This window comes from Chinchilla lanigera, unplaced genomic scaffold, assembly GCF_000276665.1.
Source record: "Chinchilla lanigera isolate Chin_1 unplaced genomic scaffold, ChiLan1.0 scaffold00031, whole genome shotgun sequence".
NCBI classification, from domain to species: Eukaryota; Metazoa; Chordata; class Mammalia; order Rodentia; family Chinchillidae; genus Chinchilla; species Chinchilla lanigera.
This window is the reverse complement of record NW_004955432.1, coordinates 22,609,731-22,632,506: the sequence shown is the minus strand read 5'-3', so window position 1 is coordinate 22,632,506 and position 22,776 is coordinate 22,609,731. Positions and strand designations below refer to the sequence as shown.

Here is a 22,776-nt window from a genome sequence, read left to right as displayed (position 1 = left end):
GTATGTAGTCTTCTACACTTTAAATTTCACACATTTTATCGTCAGAAATGTCAAATATTTTGGGAGAATAACCCTATCTTTTCCTTAATTTTTAAAAAGGTTTGTCTTTTTACGAAGGTTGTTCTCTAGCTCAAAAGTCTCAGTTCTAAAAGTTCTACCATTTGATTGGTCAGATCTTAAAACCCATCTCGATTTTTTTCAAATGTCATTTGTGATAGGGTGGAGAGAAGGAGGCTTTATCTTCTAAGATAAGTTTAAACTACAAGCGAGAAGAAACAAAATAGGAGTGAGGTAAGCAAGAAAGGTTTAATTTCCGCTGGGACAACGGAAGACTACAAAAGCGGTCCTACGCTACTTTCACTTTTCTCATTAGCCAGACTTAGAAGATGGCCGACTGCTAACCGAGAGAGAAGGGGTTAGCAGCTGCAGTGAATTTGTACTCCCTGTCAGAGATGTTCAGGAACATCATCCCGGAGTCCCACAGCGTCCTCTAGCTGCAGGACTGAAAAGGTCTATTCTGCAAGGGCAGATGCGCAGCAGGAAGTGGACTGCAAGGGCAGCTACCAGTTTCTCCCGCAGATTACCCTCTGACCTATATGGACGCACCAGCTTAGGACACAGGAATAATGTTACTCCTCCCCATGGGGTGCACCACCAAAGCCCCGGTCTCTTCTGGCTGTCAGTTCAAGGTCCCCGACGTCTGGGTAAAATATAAGGTATCACCGCAAACTAGAAAAGATAGCTGCCTCAACGCACTCAATATGGATATAGGGGTTGAATAATTACAATTAATTTTAAAGAGAATAAAAAATAATTCATAAATGGAACAAAGTGGAAATGACATGGTGCAGCTACGGAGAAGGAATAACTTCTCTGTTCTATAAGCAGCCAGACAACTATGGTACATGAAAACTGGACACTTTAAAACAGCAGGGTTTCTTGAATGTGTCCAGCACAGACATTGTTTGAGATGATACACAATTACCCTCATCTGATCACTACATACTGTATACATGTACCCCATAAACAAGTATAATAATTAAAATACATTTTTTAAAATAGGAATCCCAAGGTGTCTCTGCTCTGAGAGTTCACAGGTTAGCCCCTAGCGGCAGTTCTGAGTTTTGGGAAGAACTCCCTGGCTATTCTTAGGAAAGGTCTTCATTTTCCATTATTCTTTCTGGCTGCAGCTGGGGCTGTAGCTATCACAGTGATCCCACATAGCAGGCTTCCCAGAACAGTTCCTGCTTACACCTATCATTTCTTACACCTGTATATTTAAAGGTCCTTTCTCTCAAACATACTGTGATTTGGTAATACATTACCCAGTCACTGCATTCCTGAACTAGACTAATAAGAAACTGACTTCTGTCAATGATCACGAAAACCTGGAAGAGAAACTCAAGTCCCAAGTGAAATTGCAGCCCAGACAGGATTTCCATCTGGCAAGAGCCAGAAAACGCAGCTAACATGCCCGACACGTGGAAACTGAGGCAAACTTGTGTTAACAGTGTGGCCCTGTCACAGCAACAGAGAAGCGACACACTTGGTCAGATAATGGGCTGGGTCGGAAGCCAGTATTACTGCGTTTCACCCCTGCCTTCAACCCACCTCCCACGGATGTATCACTTGGGGCCTGCAGCCCATGAGAATGACCAGTCCAAGTTCAGTGAGCCTGGCGCGTTTGGGGCCAGTAACGAGTACAGGGAAGCCCTCACCATACTGACGCTGCAAGCTCCGCTCAGTGTCTGCTCACACGCGGGGAGATTCCACACAGGAGCGAGCCGCTCACACCTGCCCGTGGTTAGGTATCTCACTGATGGCACAGGTCACCATTCTCCACCTCCCCTGCCACCTTCCCTATTGTTAAAGCCACTGTCCGCTGTTTACTATCAAGGCAGTAGAGGCAAACGTGTTGTCATTGCCTCCCCAGGGTCAGCAGCTTTCCAGCCTGCAATTATCTCTGTCCTGTTCATTTTCCCTGGTCAGTGAAGCCATGCTCCCTTCCCCCAGGGGAGAATTTCTGAACAAAGGATGAATTAGGCGGCTTCGCTGGCATGTAGCGCCTAGGGGCAGAGCTGACGGATGTACAGCACGGAGCACCTCCCACACTGTACTGTATTTAAATGCCAACAGAGCCCTGTGGATGAACACTGCCTTTCTGGTACCGAATTTTGTGTAGGCTGAGAGGCAGAAGGGATTAAAGAAAAGACAAGAAAAAAAAAAAGCCAACAACAAAAAATTAATCCAAACCAGCAGTGGCTGAAACAAGGTAAGTTTATTTCTCAGTAAAGTTCCAATCAGTCTAAGACTGGTGAGGCTGTCCATAGCATCAGGGACTCAGGTGTCAAGGATCTGGGTTTCCGTTTTCCGTGGTATTCAGAAACTCACTGGGCATTAGGTAAATCAGCAATCTGTTCAAAAAACCGCCAAGTACTTTTCCCCTTGCTTTATCATTTGACCTTGCAAAGAGCATTTTAAGCCACGTAGTAAATCTTCACTTTTATGAATTATTAGGTAATTTTTGTCTAAGATTCTGAAATTAAAAATATGTACTCGCACACTTATGAACTTACCATATTATACCATTAACCCCTTGCACCCCACAGGCTAACTACCCTATCGACTCAACACCATTTTTAGAGTAATTTTATCTTTACCCCACTGACCCCCCATGGTGCCTTTGAAACCCAAACATGGCAGTAACTTTTATCAAATGCTTCTGTGGTATCTACTGAAAAGATTGTTTCTTCTTTAACGTGCTAAGATAGTAAGCTACATTGCTAGGTTTCCTAATAAGGAATACTCACTGCATCTCAGCCATAAACCATACTTGGTTACAATCCAGTGTCCCTTGGCTATTAATACAGTTAGTTCTGCTTTTAACTGTGTAGGGAAGTTCCATCAGTTTTCTGTTTTTTTGTGTTTTTTGGTGTTTAAGCTTTAGGCTGCTCTCACAACAGAGCTTTCCATATTTCCATAGCTTTTCATCTAGAATAATTCTTGTAACACCAAAAATTATATATGGAGAACTGGATAAAATTTACTAAAAGCCAGTCTCATGACCTTCTAAGAGGAACAAGTTAACTTTTAGTTTTTCTGTGGATAGGACCTTTTCCATTTTTCCAGCTTGCCTGGATCAGAAGGATACATGTTTTCTTTCACATACTTCTAAACGTTAACATGTCACGCAATTTTTAAAAGAAAAAAGTATCGGATATAAAAACTGAAAATGTAATGGACACCTGTATACCTATCACCAAATTTAAGCAAGCTTAGATACAATTCCCATATGCTGTTCCCTAGTTTCATTCCTTTATGCTTCTCCTTACGTACCCTGATATTTTTTGTCCATGTTTTACACATTTGCAATACATAAAATGGTATATGCGGTTTTACAGATGGATTATGCGTGTAAAATGAGAGCGTACTTACCTTCCGTAACTTCCCTGACAATGAATTGCTACAGGAAGCTCTGTTTTAGGGCTCTAAGTGTGTTCACAACGTAACTAAACCTGTTCTTTACTGCTGGGTGTTAGAGGGGTTTAAGGTTTTTGCCATTACAAGTCTCTATGTTGGAATTTTACTTTCTGTTAAGTTTTATTTCCTTTTGTTTTTCATCATAAAACTACACAATGAGGAAAACATGAGTATACACCGGGTGGGGGGGTCCTCTTCTTTTTCCCCTGCATCTGGGATACTTTCAGTGTCATGGAACATGGTTGGAAACACCAGTCTCCTGTATCTTGTACGAGAAAAGTTAGTCTTCCCCAAGTGCTTAAGTTGTACGTAAGAAAGCTATGGCTCCTGATGATTCATTTTTCAGGTAAAAGTCTAGGATAGCAGAGATCTGTGTGTGGAATCAGTGTTCAGGTTCCACTAGATTAACAAGTTAGCGGCACAAAACTTGAAGCCAAAGAGGAAGCTAATAATTTTCACTGTTAGCATGAGTGTCAGGGATATTCTTGTAGTAAGAGAACTCTACAAATTTTACTTGGCTCAAAAACTGGGTATTTTACAAATTCTTCTAATAACCTGTAAGTCTAAGGTAACAGATTCTGTTTCTGTAACTGTCTTATATTAATCAGAGTGCTTTAATTCCATGTAGTCTCACACATGAGGGAAGATTTACGCTACTACAATAAATGGCTGCTTTGGTATCTGTAAAGTGGGTACTTCCCAGTCTGTTTATATAGGAAAAAAATCTTATTCAGTCACACTGAAAGAGGGAAAACATACTAATCAGCATATTTTTGTTAGGCAATACCAAAAGTAGGACTAAAAATACTTCAGTATCTCACCGGCTATACTATTTATAGGAACACTTATACCTTTCCTCTTCACATTAATGCTTTCATTGTACACTATGTTAAAAACTCATTTAGCTTTGAACCGGATCTGACTCATGACATTTCTATACCAGAAATGTTACCTGTACTTTGATGCTTCGGTGGGATACAGAAAGATTTCTTGCCTACCGAAAAATACAGTTAAAAACCCATCCTTTCCAGGAAACCTTCCTTGCTTTCATAGCCTCTTAAAGCTCCCTTAGGTACAATAAAGCTTGACATCTACCTTGTAAAGAACCTTGAATCCTAATTAGAAACACACATTTTAGTGTGCTATCCATGACACATCCTCCTAACTGGGTTTAAGGTGTGTCCCTCACCTAGCACTCAACAGAGCAGCTTTACATTTCCTGGTGCGTACAAACACCAGCACTTCGTCGATGTGTGCGCACGCTGTGATGGCGAAGAGGATGCAAAACACCGCCGGAGCCCCTAGCAGTCTGCAGACGCCTGTAGGAGGCAGTTCCGTGTTTTCCCAGCGCCATCATCCATTAACCGTCCTCTGGATACAGTTTCATTCATCTTGAATGACCTGACATTCACTTTCACTACCAATTAGACATTAAAAGTTACGTGGGCTATTTTAACTGGTAAATAAATATTTTGTATCTTCGCCAATTGCTATCACTCCTGGCCAATCCTACAATGAAGCTCAAGCATAATAATAAGAACGTCAAATCTGGAGACACCTATTCAGAACCCAGTTTTTAAAAACTTTCAATCCTCCAAATCTACACTTTAAGACTGGCAAGTACATCATTGCTGCCCCTGTAAGTACATCTCCTTAGATAAGAGAACAAACACACATCCTTGTTGGGATGTTTTGAAGTGTGTGTGCATTACAAAATAACTGCACTAATTCTTCACAAAATGTGGCTTTCTAGATTTAAACACATTAGTTGGCAAAGATACAAGCTCACGATCTGGTATGAAAGATCTTTTGAGAGGACTGTTTATTTTTTGAAAGCCTTCAACATAGTTATTAAGAGTCAAACTCTAGTGATACATAATTATCAGTAGCTGTTTTTAATTAGCTTTCCTGAGACTGTCCCTTTTGGGGAACATTTTGTAATAAACCAGAACTTCCAGGACAACTTTCTTTTAAAGCTCTTCTTCCTGTTTTAGTTTCTAAAACCTCAAATGCGGAAAAGCCCCACAAACATCTGTATGCATATTTATCTAATTCATAAAAATATAACCAGAATATCCACGTACAAACTTTCCCCAATTTACAACTTTTCGAAAGTGTAAAAATGTACCTATATAACATTGTTTTTCACTTTCAGTATAAATGACATGATCTTCAAAACTGTACTATAAAATAGGCTTGTTAGATGACTTCGCCCAGGTGTAACCAGTTAAGTGCCGAGTAGGTTTGCGGTGGCTGGGCTGTGATGTTTGGCCGTTTATGTGTATCATGTGCACTTCGACTGTTAGTATTTGCATTTTACGATGGATTTACTGGAGATGCAACACTATTGTCAAGTCTGTTTACAGTCTGTATCCAGAGTCTGGGGGAAAAAGCTCTCATGTTAAAACACTTGAATCAGATTTTGTGGGGCAGTAACAGAGACTGAACCCAGTCCTGCATGCTGAGCTACATCCCCAGACCTTTTTTTGTTTTTATATTGAGACAGGGTCATATTAAGTCATTAAATTTCCCATGCTGGGCTTAAACTTGTGATCCTCCTGCCTCAGCCTCCCAGAATGGTGGGATCACAGGCATGTGCCACTATGCCTGGCTCAAGAATTCTTGGTTTGGCTACCAAGAGATGATCTTGCCAATCCTAGGCTTCATGTTGCTTGTGCCCACCTACTCTCCCTCAGCTAGTCACTTTCTTTGCCATAATTGGTGTTACTAAGAACTCTCCCAGAAATCTTGACTTTAAGCACACTGTACACTTTAACCACTGCTTCCTGCATTTCCAGTTCATTCCTTTTAGGTCCTCAACTGAACATACTTACAGTCCATTGACTGGCCCACATTTTCAACTCTCTCCCTCCCTTTCTCTCATGTCCTCTCTATATATGGTGTCACTCTAAATTATCACTAACCTGAAGGAATCTTCCCTTTTCCTGGCTATCCAACTTTCCCAGGATCATTCTCTTTCCCATTCCAACGTAGTGCATTCTATCTCGTGTCTAACTGCTATAGTATTTCACTTTGAAATCTACAGCTGACCTCCTGACAAGATCCCTGCTCCCAACCACTTACATGCTCGCTGTAGGGTCTTCCCCAGCTCAAGCCCGTATCTCAGGTTCCACATTCCTTGGCAGTTCTCTTCATACCATGATCTGCAATCTTGCTGACTGTTACCTACTGCTTTACCACCTTTGTAGGTACCGCTTCACCCAGGCCATCGTTCTCTTTCGGCCGGGTCACTGCAACAGTCTCTCCTCATTCCTTCCCGATTCTGCCCCTGCCCCGGCCTTGACAGTTCAGCCTATTCACAAGAGCCGTTCAGTCTCCTATTAAAAGACTGTCCCTGAGCTTCCAGATACTTCGGGGTCTCATCTTTTTCTTTAATAAAATGTTACTCATACACTGAAAAAAGACTAAAGACTAGTCTATTGTACAGTCATGTTGGCCTGAGTTCTACATTTTGACAAGTAACATGCAAATTTTAAAAACATTTGCATACATCTTCAAGCAAGTATTCTAAGTTATAAAACCAAGCCAAGGAATTCCCCTTTTTGCAACGGAATATAAACCCATGACACAACTAATGCAGACATCCAATATTTAGCTCAGAATCATCAAACTTTTAAATAAGTCTCTTAAAAAGTGAACAGATAATTCATGTATCAATTCATTTTCCTTAGGAATCTCAATACACACAACTTGTAAAACTAAAGAGAAAATGATTTAGCCAAAGGTGTCATAATTTCAGATTATATTCTCAATGGTTTTAAAGTCCAACAGTGATTTTTAAAAAGAAATTAAACATGCTTTCATTGAATTTTTAAAAATTTATACAATTCAAGCTAATGAAATATTTTATTGTTCATAATAAAAGTGTTTTAAAAAAATTTCCAGGGCCAGATGTCTGGAGTATGTGATGAATGGATTTCACTCAAGGATAAGAAACAAAATTCTGTTGAATGAAACCATAAATCCACCCACCTCCTGATAGTAAATACTAGTATTCACCACAGGTTTGAAACTCCTGTAGTATCAGTGTATTTTTAAAAATATTACAGACATGCTCATGATGCATAGGAAGATGGAAAAGACTCAAGACTGCTACACACCATAGGTACTCCCAGCTTTCCTAACTTACAACCAGTTAAGAATTACAATATCCAAAGTATTTTAAAATAGTATATGACTCACTGTTAAGTGATTTTTCTACTCAAGTAAATAGGAAAGTTTGCATTTTAATGTCACAATGATTTTCAGTACATTTCAATCCAAGGAAAAAAAATAAACTGAGACATGGTCATGAGTTCAGGATTACATATATTACAATTTGCCTTGTTATACTATATTTGTGGCTTTATGATAAAAATAACTCAGGAACATATGGAATTCAAGCTAATTTGCGTAACTGTCACAAGAAAAAAGCATTAAATGCATTTATAAGTATTTTCATTTAATTTCAGAATCTCAAAACAGCAACAGACCTTGGCCTTGTTTAAAAAAAAATTTAGTTCAACACCAAGCTAGCTAAATAACCTTACTGAAAGGTTTAAACATAACTGGTATAGAAAATGTTTCTTTCTAATCTCAATCTTACATAAGTGAAGAGGTGAGGGAGAAAAGGTAGACAATTTCTTTAGCAGCATATAATGGCTAAGTCCATCAACCACCTTAAACTAGAATGTCTATTATTGACCCCTTTAAAAAGAATTGGGCTAATATCAAAAGTTTCCCATTTCATAAGCCAAAAGACAACAATTTTAGGGTTCTACTAAGTAAAATGTTTTTGTAATACTTCAAAAATTTTAACCATAAACTAGAGGAATCAGTTCTTCATTGTAACAAAGAAAGGAATAACAAAGTAAAAGACATTTAAAGTACTCATTTTTTCAATCCTCTTCAAACAAAGTAAAGAATGGTTGATTAGCTAAGCTTTGTGCTCTAACCAAACTAATTAATTACACTGATTTTACATGGCAATAGCCCGTCTGACTGGGCAGCTTGACAGTTCTGAACACTTTTGCAATAATTTTTTTAAATGCAAAGATTACTAAAATGATCCAGACATGCAATGTTCATCTTATGCATTCTGCATTTCTTTGCCAATCTTGTAGCTAAGGATCTTGTTCCAATCAATCTTAGTACGCGTAACTGGCAACTGTCGACGTAAGGCTTTGAAAGTAGTGTCCGACATTGTCTGATAATTCTCACTGATGGCGGTCTATAAAAAACAGCAGTTACAAATTTAAAACAAATGAAAGGAACAAAACAATTTTCAACACTTTTAGAAGAACATACAAGGAGCTGATTTCAATGCTTTTAAAGTAGTCAAAACTCGACATGCTTTTAAAAGCTGCAACTGTTTTGAATGACTAAATGAAATGTAAATTAGGTTTAATGTCTACATCCTCATTTTGAATCTATTTTACTATTTTAGTCAGAACTGTAAGTTACTGTATGTAAGAGGTGGAGACTTATCCAATCCACAAATTAAATGCTTAAATTAAAATGTTAGTTTGGAGGGCTGGGGATTTAGCTCAGCGGCAAAAGCGCCTGCCTGGCAAGCGCAAGGTCGTGAGTTCGGTTCCCGGTACCGGAGAAAAACCAAAAAAATAAAAAAAAATAAAATGTTAGTTTGGAAACTGATGATGTAAAGAGCACAGCACAAACCTATGCATGTGACCTACGTAGATTATATACAATCCAAATGGTTCTGGAAACATCCCTTAAATTAAAATTTCCAATGAGAAACAAAACAGCTATTGAAGAGTATGGCATATTTTGACCAATAATTAGAAATTTCAGTTGACTAAAGCTAAGACTTGGTATTTTTAAAACTAAATTGTTTATTTGCCACTTTTTTGGACTACACTTTCACAAATTTGCTCTTGTACTAATAGCAAACACACAACCAAAAGATCATTTCTTTTCTAGCAAAACAATGAAAAAATTCAGGATTATGGCTGAAAGTAAAATTTCAGTGCCACTCAAAAATGAACACAGATTATAAAAAATGTTTGAAAAATCATACCTGGTATTCATTTTCTGCAGCTTCTACAATCTTTATAAATTCTTTTGCTGTTTGTACTTCATTCTAAAAGAACAAAAAGTAAATTAAACAGTAATTTAAAACTAAGCTACTATTACTTTAAAACACATAATGAAATGTTGTAATTTAATAACAGATGAATATTATGACAAGTATATGGAAAACTGTAAGATTATTCTAAATCCAAAGAGAACCAGACACAAATACTGTAAAATTCCACAGCATGAGTGTGATCTCAGTATTTAAGTTAAACCTTAGTAATATACATTGATTAGAAAGTTGAATTATAATACTTAACAATCATTCCAAAAGACAAGCTTTATAGATAGGAAGTTATACACAGATTTCTATTAAATGACTATCTTCACTTACTGTCAAATATTTACTGAGTAATGTTTACCATAATGATATAAAAAAACTGTTGATAGGAAGAATCTATTTTCACATTTAAGGTGAATTTATTCTATTATTTAAATATTTCAGAGAAAGATTTTAATATGCTGATATATGGTTTTATTTCATTTTTCCTAACAGTCAATGGAAATCTGTATTTCTTTTTAGTAAACTGTGTTAAGGGGGCTGGGGATTTAGCTCAGCGGCAAAGCGCCTGCCTGGCAAGCGCAAGGTTCTGAGTTCGGTTGCCGGTACCGGAGAAAAACCAAAAAAAAAAAAAAAAACAAAACTGTGTTAAAAGTGAAAATCTCTAATACTTACATGTGTGTTTGTATTCATTCATGTAATGGAGGTTTTGTCTTCCCGAAAACAATGACATAGTCAAACTCCCATACAATAAAGTAAACAGACCTAACCAGTGTATTAGTGTAGTTTAACTACTTATGGCCACAGTTTATAACTCTACAGTTTATAATTTCTGGATACGTTTCAACCTTTCTTTAATGTGGAACTCCCCAAAGCACCTTTGTTATGCGAATAATATTATATGATAATTACATATGATACCTAGCTATATGGAATACAGTGTCTCATAAAAATCCAGATTCATTAAGTTTCTTTCGTGGGCAAATTCTGCAAGGAGTGTAAAAGTTGGCACAAAAGTGGAAGTGCTAACAAAAACTTTTAAAAACACGCTTCTTTCTCTTCTTGTGCAGCATTTGGTCTAACATACTTGTTAAATACTTTTTGTAATTAAAATAATTTTTCTTACATTCAAAAACTCTTTAATTGTAAATCACAATCTAAACAGCTAGAGGAAAGAAAACAAAAGACAGCCTAGAAGTTAGGTGTAGAATCATAGGCCTAAATGTAAGTTAAAACTGCAACAACTTGGAGTGGAAACCACTGAAGTAAATCTGTGTGATCTTGGGTCAGGCAGTGGTTCTATTAATACACTAAAAGTACAAATAGTAGAAGAAAAAATACACGAGCCCACATCAAAACTAGTTTTGTTCTACAAATAATACAACGAAGCAAGAGACAACATGAAGTGACAGCAGTATCTGCAAATCATGCATCTGACCTCAGAACTGTATCCAGAATATATGAACAACAATTACAAGTCAGTAACAATAAGACAATTATAACTCACAAATAAACAATTACAAATGGGCAAAGGAACTGAACAGACATTCCCTGAAAGATATACAAGCAAATGAGCACATGGAAAGATGCTCAACATCATTCTCCACCAGGAAAACAGCCCCACTCTACATTCACTAAAAAGGTTGTAATAAAAACAAACCAAGAAAACAACGCCGAGTTTGAGGAAGTGGAAAAACTGGAACCCTCATGTACATCTTCAAATTGGAATCATAAAATGGTGCAGACATCCTAGAAATGCCTGGGAGTTCCTAAGAGTCTACTTCTATACATGTGTCTCAAAAGAAAAATTATTTTTACAAAAAAAATAATACGTAAATGCTTATAGCAGCGAAGAGTAGAAACCGAAAGAAATGTCCACCTCATAACTGAATATGTATGTTTGTACAATGAAATATTTGACAATGACAAAGAGCGTATCAATACAGACCCCATGAAAAATGCCGTGTGAAACAAGGCCAGGCCCAAAGTCCATGCAGTCTATGATCATATTTACATGAAATGTCCAGGGGAGGCAAATGCGTAGTCACAAAGCAGCTAAGTGGCTGCCCAGGGTAGGCAGAGGTCCGAGAGAAGAGCTGAGGAGGAGGATGTGTGACTGCTAATAGGTACGGATTTCTTTAAAGAAACAGGGAAAAGTTCTAAATTTAGACTGCAGGGATTACTGTACAACTCTGTTAATCTAAAAACAATGAATTTTACACCGTAAAAGAATGATTTGAATGGGATGTGAATAACTCAATAATGCTAAAAACAAAATTAGGTATAGAACTGCATCTTTAATCAATCTGAAAACACTTTAATCTGAAGCAGAAACATGTAACATATAAACTGCAGAACTGCTGTGGTTTTAGAGGTACTGCGTTGTTTTATTTTACTGTCAAATTACTCACAGACACTGTTAGGGAGTCCTGTATGTCTTTATGACTCACTAGCTGAACATTACCGTCTTCATAGTAATGAACCTAGTGGGAACACAACAGAAAGCACATTCAGCAGTCACACCGGTGCCGCTCACTCAGCTCCAGCCCAGTCTTCTCTACTGAGCTGCAGTCCGTTAGAGTCCCAGCAAGGCTCTCCACCCTCGGTCTGGTGAGCAGACCGGACACTGGTGCAGTTACTGAGGAAAGTGCATGATCCCCACTGGCCTCACTGCACACATTTTTACATCACAGGCATTTTAGTAGTACGAAAACCCAACATGTACAAAATTAAGGTCACAGTAAGTCCCTCCCCAATGCTGCTTTTCTTATGTGCACTTCCACCAAACCTTTAATTGGCCCTGGACACGAATTTATTCAACAATCATTAGCAGTATAAATATTGCCCCCACATAAGATTGTGGAAATACATGGCTTTTAAAATGACAGTCCCTAACCCCATATTCTAACAGGGGTTGTGCAAAATACACTAGCGACGCTTTAGCCTCAGAGGGTTTTAAATGAACTTGAGCATGTATCAGAAAGAACTAAAGGTATTTGTGGTTGCACTGCATATAAAGGTGTGGGGAAAGGGAGAAACAGCTGGAGAAATACACAGGTAACAAACCAGTCAAGTTCAGTCCCTGAATTCCACACAAACATGCCTGCATTATCTGGTAGGTAGCAGTGTATTACTAAACGATCTAACCATTTCACTCTTTTATTAACTAATTATTAGTTATTTATTAATACTAATATTGCTAACTAATCCTCAAACAATCACACAAGGGTCAGAACACAGGGTCTAGCTATGTAGTTCAGGCTGGCCTCAAATTCATGGTAAATTCTCCTGCGCCAGTCTCCAAAGAGCTGGAATTACAGGCAAATGCTACCCCTCCCTCCAGACTTCACTTTTTAATGGAAGTCAAAACATACAAACTTAAATGACTTCGATGTCACACAAATAGTAACCAGCTGAGCTGGGATTCAAACTCTTGACAGTCTGACTTCAGATGCCATGCTCTTAATTTCTATTCTCTGGTTTCTAAAGGGCAGGGACCAAGACATAAACCAATGTGGAACAAGACTAGGAATATATACAGAAGTCAGATGACAGAGCTGCAGTATGAGATTAGTATTTATTCTTTTACAACTCCTAGCACAGTATCTTTCATGACGGTTGATGAACACATACTGAAAAAGTGAGCCAAAATACAAAAATATTAGTACCTTCAACTTATTTAGCAATATGTATATATATTCAACTAAGTACTTAGATATCAAATGTTCTCTCTACATAAACATCGGAGCTTACATTAAGAGTCAAAGGATTCAATTCTAATGGGTTTCATCTAAGAAGCCAAATAGTACAGGAGGTATTTTTAAAACATACGCTATACATGATTATCTACAGTAATACAGACATGTGTGTTTATACTTCCACACACACATTATACTCCACTCAGGTGAAAGGACAGAAGAGCACACCTCAAACTCAGAAGATGTTCGGGTGAACAAATTGTATGAGGTACACACCAAGTGGCAGCATTTAATTTTAGTTGCATTTTAGATTCTGTCAGCTATCCTCGCAGGTTTTTGAGGACTAGGGAACAAACTAGAAGGTTATTTAAAAGATTTAAAAGAGTACTACTACTTTTTCCCATCATCTAAAATCTGGAAAAGACATGGTATGGTGTACTGTGAAAACATAAATTTATTAGGCTTGTTGTTCCTTTGATCAAAATCATCTGGAAATCAGTAAACAAAACTCTTAAAATTGTGTACCTGAATTTTCAAGATGCCAACCACCTGAGTGGTTGAAGGTGTGATTGTAAACTTCCACTCTGACCTCCAACGACCATTCCTTAAAAATAAAAACAGCAGCTGTAAATAAGGTAGGGAAAATAATTTGAATCAATATTAAGCTTCAGATTTAAAGGTAATGCTACAGTGTGGCAAAGAGTAGGAACCAGATGCTGGACATTTATTTTTCAACTACTGACATATTCAAGAAGGTCAAGAAGTTAAGAACAGGTATAAGACACACAAGGTATGATTGAAAAATACAGTGTGTTTACATTGAAAACATTTGTTACAGTAAAAGACACACTTAATTCCCTTCAAATACTTTCCCTTGCTTTGAACATACAATCCCATTCATTTTTGCCACTTCCTGAAGCAGTTCTGGAAGTCTTCACTCATGAATGTCTTTAGTTATACTGCCACGGCTGCCTTAAGGTTATGAACTGATTCCATGTGTGCCTTTCGTCGTCAATTTGACTTGGGTAGAGAGCCAGTTATACAGGGTCAGATTCGGTGAATAAGACAGACGAGGACACACTGTTAATGTTTTTATGAGTCTGCTTCTGCATTAGATGGTACTAAGGAGCCATATTCACTGCATTTTTGATAAATGCAGTGAATTTATCAGTGGTAAAGATAAGAAAGAGGATTTCCAGAACTATTTCAAAAAGTGGAAAGAACAACATAGTAAGTATATTCAAGGTGAGGGGCGACTACCGTTAAGGGTATTGATGGCAATGTGCCTTTCATTGTAGTAATTTTTAAAAATTTAAACATTACTGTATTTTTTAATCATCTCATATTTAATCTTCACCTTACTCATAAGAAAGACCTAGATAATGGATATAAATTCAAAATTCTACAATTAAAGCTTAAAATACAATTCAAAACTAAGGTATTTCTTGGACAAAAATATTAAGCTACTTCTTCAACTGAATCACTTCTGCTTTAAGATTAACCTGAACAAATGTGTAGACTATCAAGTCCTTTCATAAATACAATCAGAGCAATTTAGTATGTACTGAATGACAGTGCCGAATAATTTTTTTAAATAGCTAGGAAATGTTATGTAATACCCGTGAGTAGGTTTTAGTATCTGGAAAGGGTACGGCTTTAAATATCACTTTTCTAATTTTAAGGTTAATTTGCTGCATAAAGGGCATCTCTTCTTGAAATGATATGATATGGATCTTTGGCAGGAAACTGAGAGGTTATGAACAATACATAAACTATTCAGTTTTGTCTACTAGTGAATTCTGCCCTATTTTTCTGACAGTCTTTTCAGAGCAACTCCATTTCTTTTTTGCCCATTTGCTCTTTGCATATTAATAATATTTTGGTATGCACATTAATACCTTAGCTTTTCTGAACACTGTACGTTTCCCCAATCATGACAGAGTTCGCGGAGCACCGCACTGGCTTTTGCTATAAAACTGTGTGAGTTACTTTCCTTTTTTTGTACTCTATCCAATCATAAAGTCTGTGGAGTGATAATACTCTCATTCCAAGAGTTAACACCTAACCACTGAAAACTATTACAACAATGCACTTGTGCTACAAAATAAAAAAGAACTCTGTAACATGTTTTGACTTTGAGTGACTCATCCAAGAGTATTCAGAGATGCCTGGCTGGGAAAAGAATCTAGATCTATTCATTTTTGGTTCTTAATTCTAAAAGAAGTTATTTCTCTTATTTAGGTAAGCCAGTAGTGAGTTTTAAACATATATATTAATAATTATTTGACAGTATTCATATATACCACTATTGATCATACAAAGATTCCCTGCGTTGGGATTTTGGTCGGTTAATGGTACACATTTTTAGAGTTAAAATACAGAAACTACATTTGTATTAAGCCCATAAAAAGTAAAAGTAACATTATTATACCAAAATGTTTAGGATACGGTAGCTTACTATTAAAACATGTTTACAAATGGGAATGATTATCCATTCATGATGCTGGATATGCACTCCTCCAAATATTCCCGATTAATCTTGTAGCTCTACATCTATTTCTGAGGCGTCGAAGCAGGGGAGTAAACCTAAGCAACAGTCCAAACTAGTTCACCTGGGATATTGATTCCTGTTAACTGACCCTGAACAGTTCCACCACCTGCTTGCCTAATGAGTCAAAGGCTAATAGAGTCTGATGATCTAATCACATATTAAAGGAGGAGAAAAAAGTAAATATTTCATTCAATTCTGAATCTGTACAGTCTCGGAGAACCTCAGAATGTTGTAACAGGCAATATCTCAGAAATAATCTTGTCAAATACTAAAGATTAACAGGGCAAGTCCATACTTTGGGAGCTACACTTTTGGAAGGAGTAACAATATAAATTGTATGCAAAATTACAAGGCACAACTGTAATGTCACTCTCTCGTATTAGGCAATCAAACAAAGTAATTCCCATGCAGACATCTTTGGCACTCCCAAGGTCACAAAGGCATCGTTTTTTCTATTACTGCCCCCCCGCCACGTGCGTATCACTCAGGAGCACCCCTCTCAGCGAGCACAAGGGCTGACTGCTGGCCTGCTACTCCGCAAATACTGGGTGCTCTCCTATGTGCTTTCCACTCAGTGTCATCAGATTTATTGCTACCACCAGTGATTAGATAATTATGGAACGGACAGCTTCTTCTTCTAAGAGGCTGACGTTTTATATCACATTTATGTCATTCAACCATACACAAGATTCAGCCCTAATCACAAATCAAAGAACCATAAAGAATATGAACAATGCCAATATTTCCCCACTTACCAGAAGTTTTTCGCTTGGAACTGATGGCTTTCTATGCATGCGATAATGGTCTGCTGTCCGTCTGTTTTTCTACCGTACACCTTGTTGGTGAAAAACAAGGCAAGACCAAGAATGAGAACCTAGCGCCACGAACGCCCACCTTTAAGCATCTGTAAAATACTGGGAAGCGTACACCACTTGGGAAGATGTACGTAACAGATACCAAGTAGGTCCTTACCCTACGACAGTAACCGGAAAAACACATTTTCAAGTATGTACATCTGACCACTGATAAAGTAAAATTTACTGAGTAAAATTCACTTTATTGTACTACGAAATATTCATATGCTACCTATATCCTACTTTCACTCCACACACAAGGATCGTAAGTAGGAAATTTACTTAAACATATAGATACCAACGTAATTATTTCCCTTCAAGAAAAAACTGAACCCAGTTTGTGATTACCATTTTTGGCCACATTACAGTGTTAGAGGCTGCCATTTCTGAGGTCATCAAACTTACCCAGGGCTCGGAAGCAGACGTGCCCGTAACTGAGGGAGGTCATGCAGACTGTCTCCAGTGCACTGCGACATGCCCGTCCCGCCCCCACTACTTTAAAAGCATGTGTACTCTGGGCCTCGCTCCTCCCTGAGAACGAGAGCGGGCTACCTAGCTGCTCCCGCGCCGGTGACTGAGACCCTCCTCCAGAATAACCCTGACTAGTAAGTCTGTACTGAAAGAACTGCTAAGTTTATTTTAGGTAAGTTGCTGTATTTTTTAGAATGAAAAAAATTATTTTTTTTCACGTTTGCAGTACACAACGACTACATTCACCATGGGTGTTGGCATGCGCACGCAACACACGCTCTTATCACTTCCCCTTCCTCCCCCTCCCTCCCTCATCCCTATGTTGCTCTGTTTCCTATTTTTGTTCTATACTTGTGTAATTATTCTCTTCTTTTCATTTTATCGGAACACTTTAAATATACACGGTAACATTCATCACGGGCGTCTGTACTTGTACAGGGTGTATCCAGCTGCTCCTTTTTTCCCATTCTCCACCCCTCACTTGAGCCGGTCCTCCTATTTACTTACAAAAGCTTTGCTTCTATTTTTTCCTTCTATTCTTTTTTTTTCTTGTCCCTTCTTTCATTGTATAATCATTCTTGAGAAGACTACAAAAACTTCTGTCCTCATAGGAAACCTCTGAGAAAGAACTGGGGTGCTACTGGTGATACTTAACACTATGATGGGAGAGTAGGTATAAACTGATCTGTGGTCATTTTAGGTTGGAGAGGTAAGCAGAAGGCCACAGTTATCCTGCTTTGTAAGCCATGTTCAGACGTCCGGACTCAGTCCTAAGTGCAACAGGAAATCTCTGAAGACTCAAGCATAGGATTTTCATGATCTTGTATGCATTTGAAAAGATCACTACAGATATAACGTGGTCTCACAAAGCACAAACTCTGGATGCTGAAGAGCCTATCTGGATACAATCTTATCAGCGTTCAAAAACAAAAAGCACACCTACTTTCTACCATTTTTCACCCACAAAACAATTTAAACCTAAGACAGAATTATGTAAAGAACGCAAGAAATGTGACTATAAAATACTTGAGGACATAATCTCACTTCCAAATAATTGTACTGTTTCTAGGATTTCTGTAAGTTAAAAGGCAGGGGTAGAAAGTTTTTCTGAAAGTTAAAATAGAGATGAGTCATGAACATGAGATTAAAGAATCTTATCATATCATTTTTCCTTTATCTTTGTCTTAGAATTTCTGTGTGGATTTAATTGAAGATATAATCAATTTTCCATTATACTATTTAGTTTTTTAAAAAAATAGTAAAGACTCTTAAAGTTATAAAACATTCTGTAATTCAGCCACATTTACATAACAAACGAAAAGGAAAAGCTGTCACTGACTTACAGTGCAGACCCCGTTTGGGTAATGTTCTTTTACGTATGCTCGCAACGCAGTTTCTACAGAAGTTCTCCACGATTCAATTGCATTTTCTGCTTCATAGGGTCTTGGATCAGTTGCTTCCTTTCTTAGGTGATCAAATTTGAAACTGATTCTGTTTTTTGGATCCAAAAACTTTCCATTTCCCAAATCACCATGCTCTGTTATCAATACCTTAAATAATGGAATGAATTTACGAAAAAAGGATTAACACATTTAAAGTACTCATGCATACTAATATATGTTCACGTAATCGTTCCCTTAAAACTGTAAAACAATTTCACTTTAAGCAACTGTTTTAATTACACAGTAGAACTATACTACTTCGAAAGAGTAGAGCATAAAGACAGTGAGGCTATCTGCGTGCAAGGTAGATCAGGTTTTCTAACCCTGGAACTTCCGGCCATTCCGTGGGAAAAAAGGGCTCTCTATACAATTTGCTGGAGTCCAGGTATTTTCTTCTGAGCACTAGCAGCTGTTTAGCACTTTTGATATTAGGCTCAAGTTCCACAGAATTAGGAAACTGGAGATAACGTCAGCCAGGTGGTGTCAGCCAGGGAGGAAGCTCTTCAGTGAGCCCCAACCCGCTATGGGGCTCGCAGGCTCACCTCTGCAGGGGCTCATCTTGCTTTTTATAAACTACCTTTTATTTTTAACAACCTCTTATTTTTTATAAATAAGCAACAAAACTTTATTTTAAAAATGTATTTCCAGGTTGTTTTCTCTACGGAAGAGAAAAGGGCACCAATAAAAAATGGTGAAGTACACACATTTTAATATACTGATGTTGGGGGCTGGGGATTTAGCTCAGCGGCAAAAGCACCTGCCTGGCAAGCGCAAGGTCGTGAGTTCGGTTCCCGGTACCGGAGAAAAACCAAAAAAAAAAAAAAAATACTGATGTCTGAAATTGTCTAATATACTGCGGTTTTAATTTCCTTCGGATGCTTCTCCTTTTAAATTTTCATACAATAATGGTACATACTGATGGGGGACACAGTAGTACTTCAAAATGTACATAATGTGCAATGATCAGGTCAGAGCAACTGGCAAATTCACCACCTCAGACGTTACTCTCTTTCTGTACTGGGCCATTCAAAATCCCCTCTGCCAGCTACTTCACAGTATGTCCTCCGTTACCGTCAGCCACGTTACCCTGTGCTCTCAGGACGCCTCTCGTTCTACTGGGCGGGTCCCCAGCAGTCGTGATGAAGGCAGCAGGTAAAAGTCTGTGTGTTTTTAGTATATAACGGGATTGCTTTCCAAAACTGGCTGTGACAGTCTGCACTCTACAGACAACACGAGTATGTTTCTCTCCACACCACTAACATCAACAGGCACTCTAACTCCCTTTTTAGTCTGATGGATGTAATTTTAATTACTGTACATTTCTCTCATTTCTAACAGATGTAAGTATCTTTTCAGGTTTATGGGTCATTTGTTCTTCTGTGAGTAAATATTCTACCATATTTATTTGAGGTGGACTTTTTACAATTTCTTTATAAAAGTTCTTGGTTTAAGGTTCCAGTCTGCAGTTTAATACATAGCAAAATGTCTATCCATGGTCTTCCTGCCCTTACACGTAGACACTTAGGTTTTTTTGTAATTTCTGTCTGTACATACTTTTAATCCATCACATTTCTGTATACAGTGTGAAGCAGAGGTCCAAACTAACTTTCTTCTCGATGGAGATCAGTTACACCAATGTGTGTATAAAACTTTCCACATATTTCAGAACTAAACCCCAGTTCTTCATGTTGCTCTGCCGACTTACCTACTCTGAACACCACACTGATCTGACTTCCCACTGGTGATAAAAGTATCTGCGCCTGTGCAGTACGGCCATTCTCCTGTACTGTTCTTTTTAGAATTTTCCTGGTTATTTCAACATGTGTTACTTTCACATTAAGCTTTCTCTCAATATTGACCAACTGAAAAAACTGATCAGGGTTTAAATTCAAGTTTTAACACATTTATTTATTAATTTTAAAATAATCTATGCTTCTAAGAATGGGATGCAATGTACCTCTCCATTATTCTGATCTTGTTTTACATGTTTAATGAAGTTAACCAGTTTTCTTCATGATCCTATTTCTTGATAAATATGTTCCTAAATTAATGTATAATTTTTACCATTACTTTAAATGAAATTCCCTGCTAGACCCTGACCCCTCTTATTTCTATTTTTAGGTACTTACTTGCTGCAGCAGAGGACAGCTAATTAGTGTTATATATAGTACTTACCTTAAATGAAGCCATCTCAACAAATTCTTTTTTTTTTTTTTTGATACCAGGTATCAAACTCAGCACCTTGTGCTTGCCAGGCAGGCGCTGTGTTGCTAAGTTAACTCCCCAGCGCTCACCAAATTCTTTTAAGTCTAGCAGCTTTTTAGTTGGGAGCTAAACTAATACAGTTTCTCAGTATTACTAACTATATAAATTGTATCAGCAAAGAGACTTACAGTCTAAGCATTAAGTTTCGTCTCATTCTTGTCTTTTTTTTTGCTACAACCTCATTTATGATTAATAACAAAGTAAGCAGGCATAACTAATTTTTGCATTTTAACTAAAACTGTTTTACAGTTGCAATTGATGACATTTAGTATTGGCTTTTGTTAAACACTGTATTTAGATTTTTGTCTGTACTTTTACTTAAGAGTTTTTGTTTTCCATAAGAAATGGTTGCTGGGCTTTTAAAAATCCCTTTCACTATTTACTGACATTGGTTTTTCTCTCTGATTTGTTAATATGCACGACCAATACACTGCCTTTACATGGAAACTCTTGTGTTCCTATAAAAACTGCTGCCCAGTCTTGGTATATTATTCTTTTGCTATATTTTTGGATCCCATTTGTTAATATCCTACAGTTTTAAAAATCAAGATTCATATGTGAAATCAGCACACTATTTACCTATTTGGTTTTATCTTTTTAGGTTTAAGAATTAAAATTATGCTAGGTTTGTAAAGTGATTTTAGAAGCTATCCAACATTTTAAAAAGATACATTCTCTTACCCAGCAAATTTTCTTTTAGGGATCTGTCCCAAGAAAACACTGTCATGTGATCAGAAGTACAAAGAAATTCAATATACCACTGTTCATACTAGTAACCCCCCCAAAAAAACCCCTAAAACCCAAAAAAGCAAAAAACTTTCAAAAATTAAAAAAAACTCCAGAGAAATAAAATGAATTTAGAAGATGAACACAATGAAACACTAGTTTTTCATGTATACACACACATGCGTATCTACATGTAACATGCAGTTTCCCTTTCCATTGGAAGTCACCTTTAGTTCCTTTTCCCCTGTAACTACGGGACCACACATTGTACAACGCACAATCCCAAACACAAGCTCTGGTGTCATTAGCCACTTAAGAGTTGTCCCTCATATTCCTCTTAACCATCTTCTCTTATACTCTCCCTACCAGTTCGCTTCTCATATAGTTTTATACGAATTGTACTTCACGTAAGCATAATATGAATTCCTACAATCACCATTCAATTATTAGTAACTCTAAACTAAAAAAGCTAGTGACCTGTTGTGGATTTTCTTTTTTTTTTTTCTTTTTTTTTTTTGTTGTGGATTTTCTAAGCTTACCAACTTTAATTGATTTTGGAAAGAAAAGATTTAGTAATTACTAACTGCTAAATTACATGAAAAACTATAGAATTCCCGAGCAACCAAGTTATGATACAAAATCTTACAAATACACATTCTAGATTATGGGTTAATATAGGATTCATTTTTTTTTCCTATAAAAAGTAAAAACGTAGATCTAAAGCCATTATTTTCTAAAATCTTTAAAAAATTACATGCATATGTCTGTCTAAAAGGGACCTTCTGCTAACAGTATTAATAATCTCAACAACACGTTTTCTATTACTTTGCCAGTAAGTGGGTATGGTTAAAAAGAGCAATTTTTAAATCTTTAAGTACAGCACTTCACAGTTCTTGCATAATTTATTATCAGAAACAAAGAATAGTCAGACTCTATGTTTATATGAAACATACCTGATCTTCATAACCTTCAATTTTTACTGGAGTAAACTGATCCAAGTTATACTGTGCAAATGCACTAAAAAAGAAAAAGACCATTACTTAAAACTGCTAATTTTTGAAAATAATCACAATTTATCTCTTACTAAAAGTCTCCTCCTATATTGCCCATGGCCAAAATATTCTCTTAACAGTGATCTTTTTTTTTTCTTTGAGACAGGTCTCACTATGTAGTGCAGGCTGGCCTGGAACTC

General features: G+C 37.2%; 1 protein-coding gene across 1 annotated transcript in view; it reads right to left on the bottom strand.

Moving 5' to 3' along the window:
- Positions 1-7,143: 7,143 nt before the first annotated feature.
- Capza2 (capping protein (actin filament) muscle Z-line, alpha 2) overlaps positions 7,144-22,776 on the bottom strand; it is a 30,195-nt gene continuing 14,562 nt past the window's right edge. Inside the window, exons 4-10 of the mRNA XM_013515922.1 lie at positions 22,538-22,601; positions 18,495-18,701; positions 16,582-16,661; positions 13,801-13,879; positions 11,989-12,060; positions 9,521-9,583; positions 7,144-8,710 (exon numbers count right to left, since the gene is read on the bottom strand). Coding sequence (XP_013371376.1) covers positions 8,570-8,710; positions 9,521-9,583; positions 11,989-12,060; positions 13,801-13,879; positions 16,582-16,661; positions 18,495-18,701; positions 22,538-22,601 — 706 coding nt within the window. The 3' untranslated portion in view covers positions 7,144-8,569. The remainder of the gene's footprint in view (positions 8,711-9,520; positions 9,584-11,988; positions 12,061-13,800; positions 13,880-16,581; positions 16,662-18,494; positions 18,702-22,537; positions 22,602-22,776) is intronic.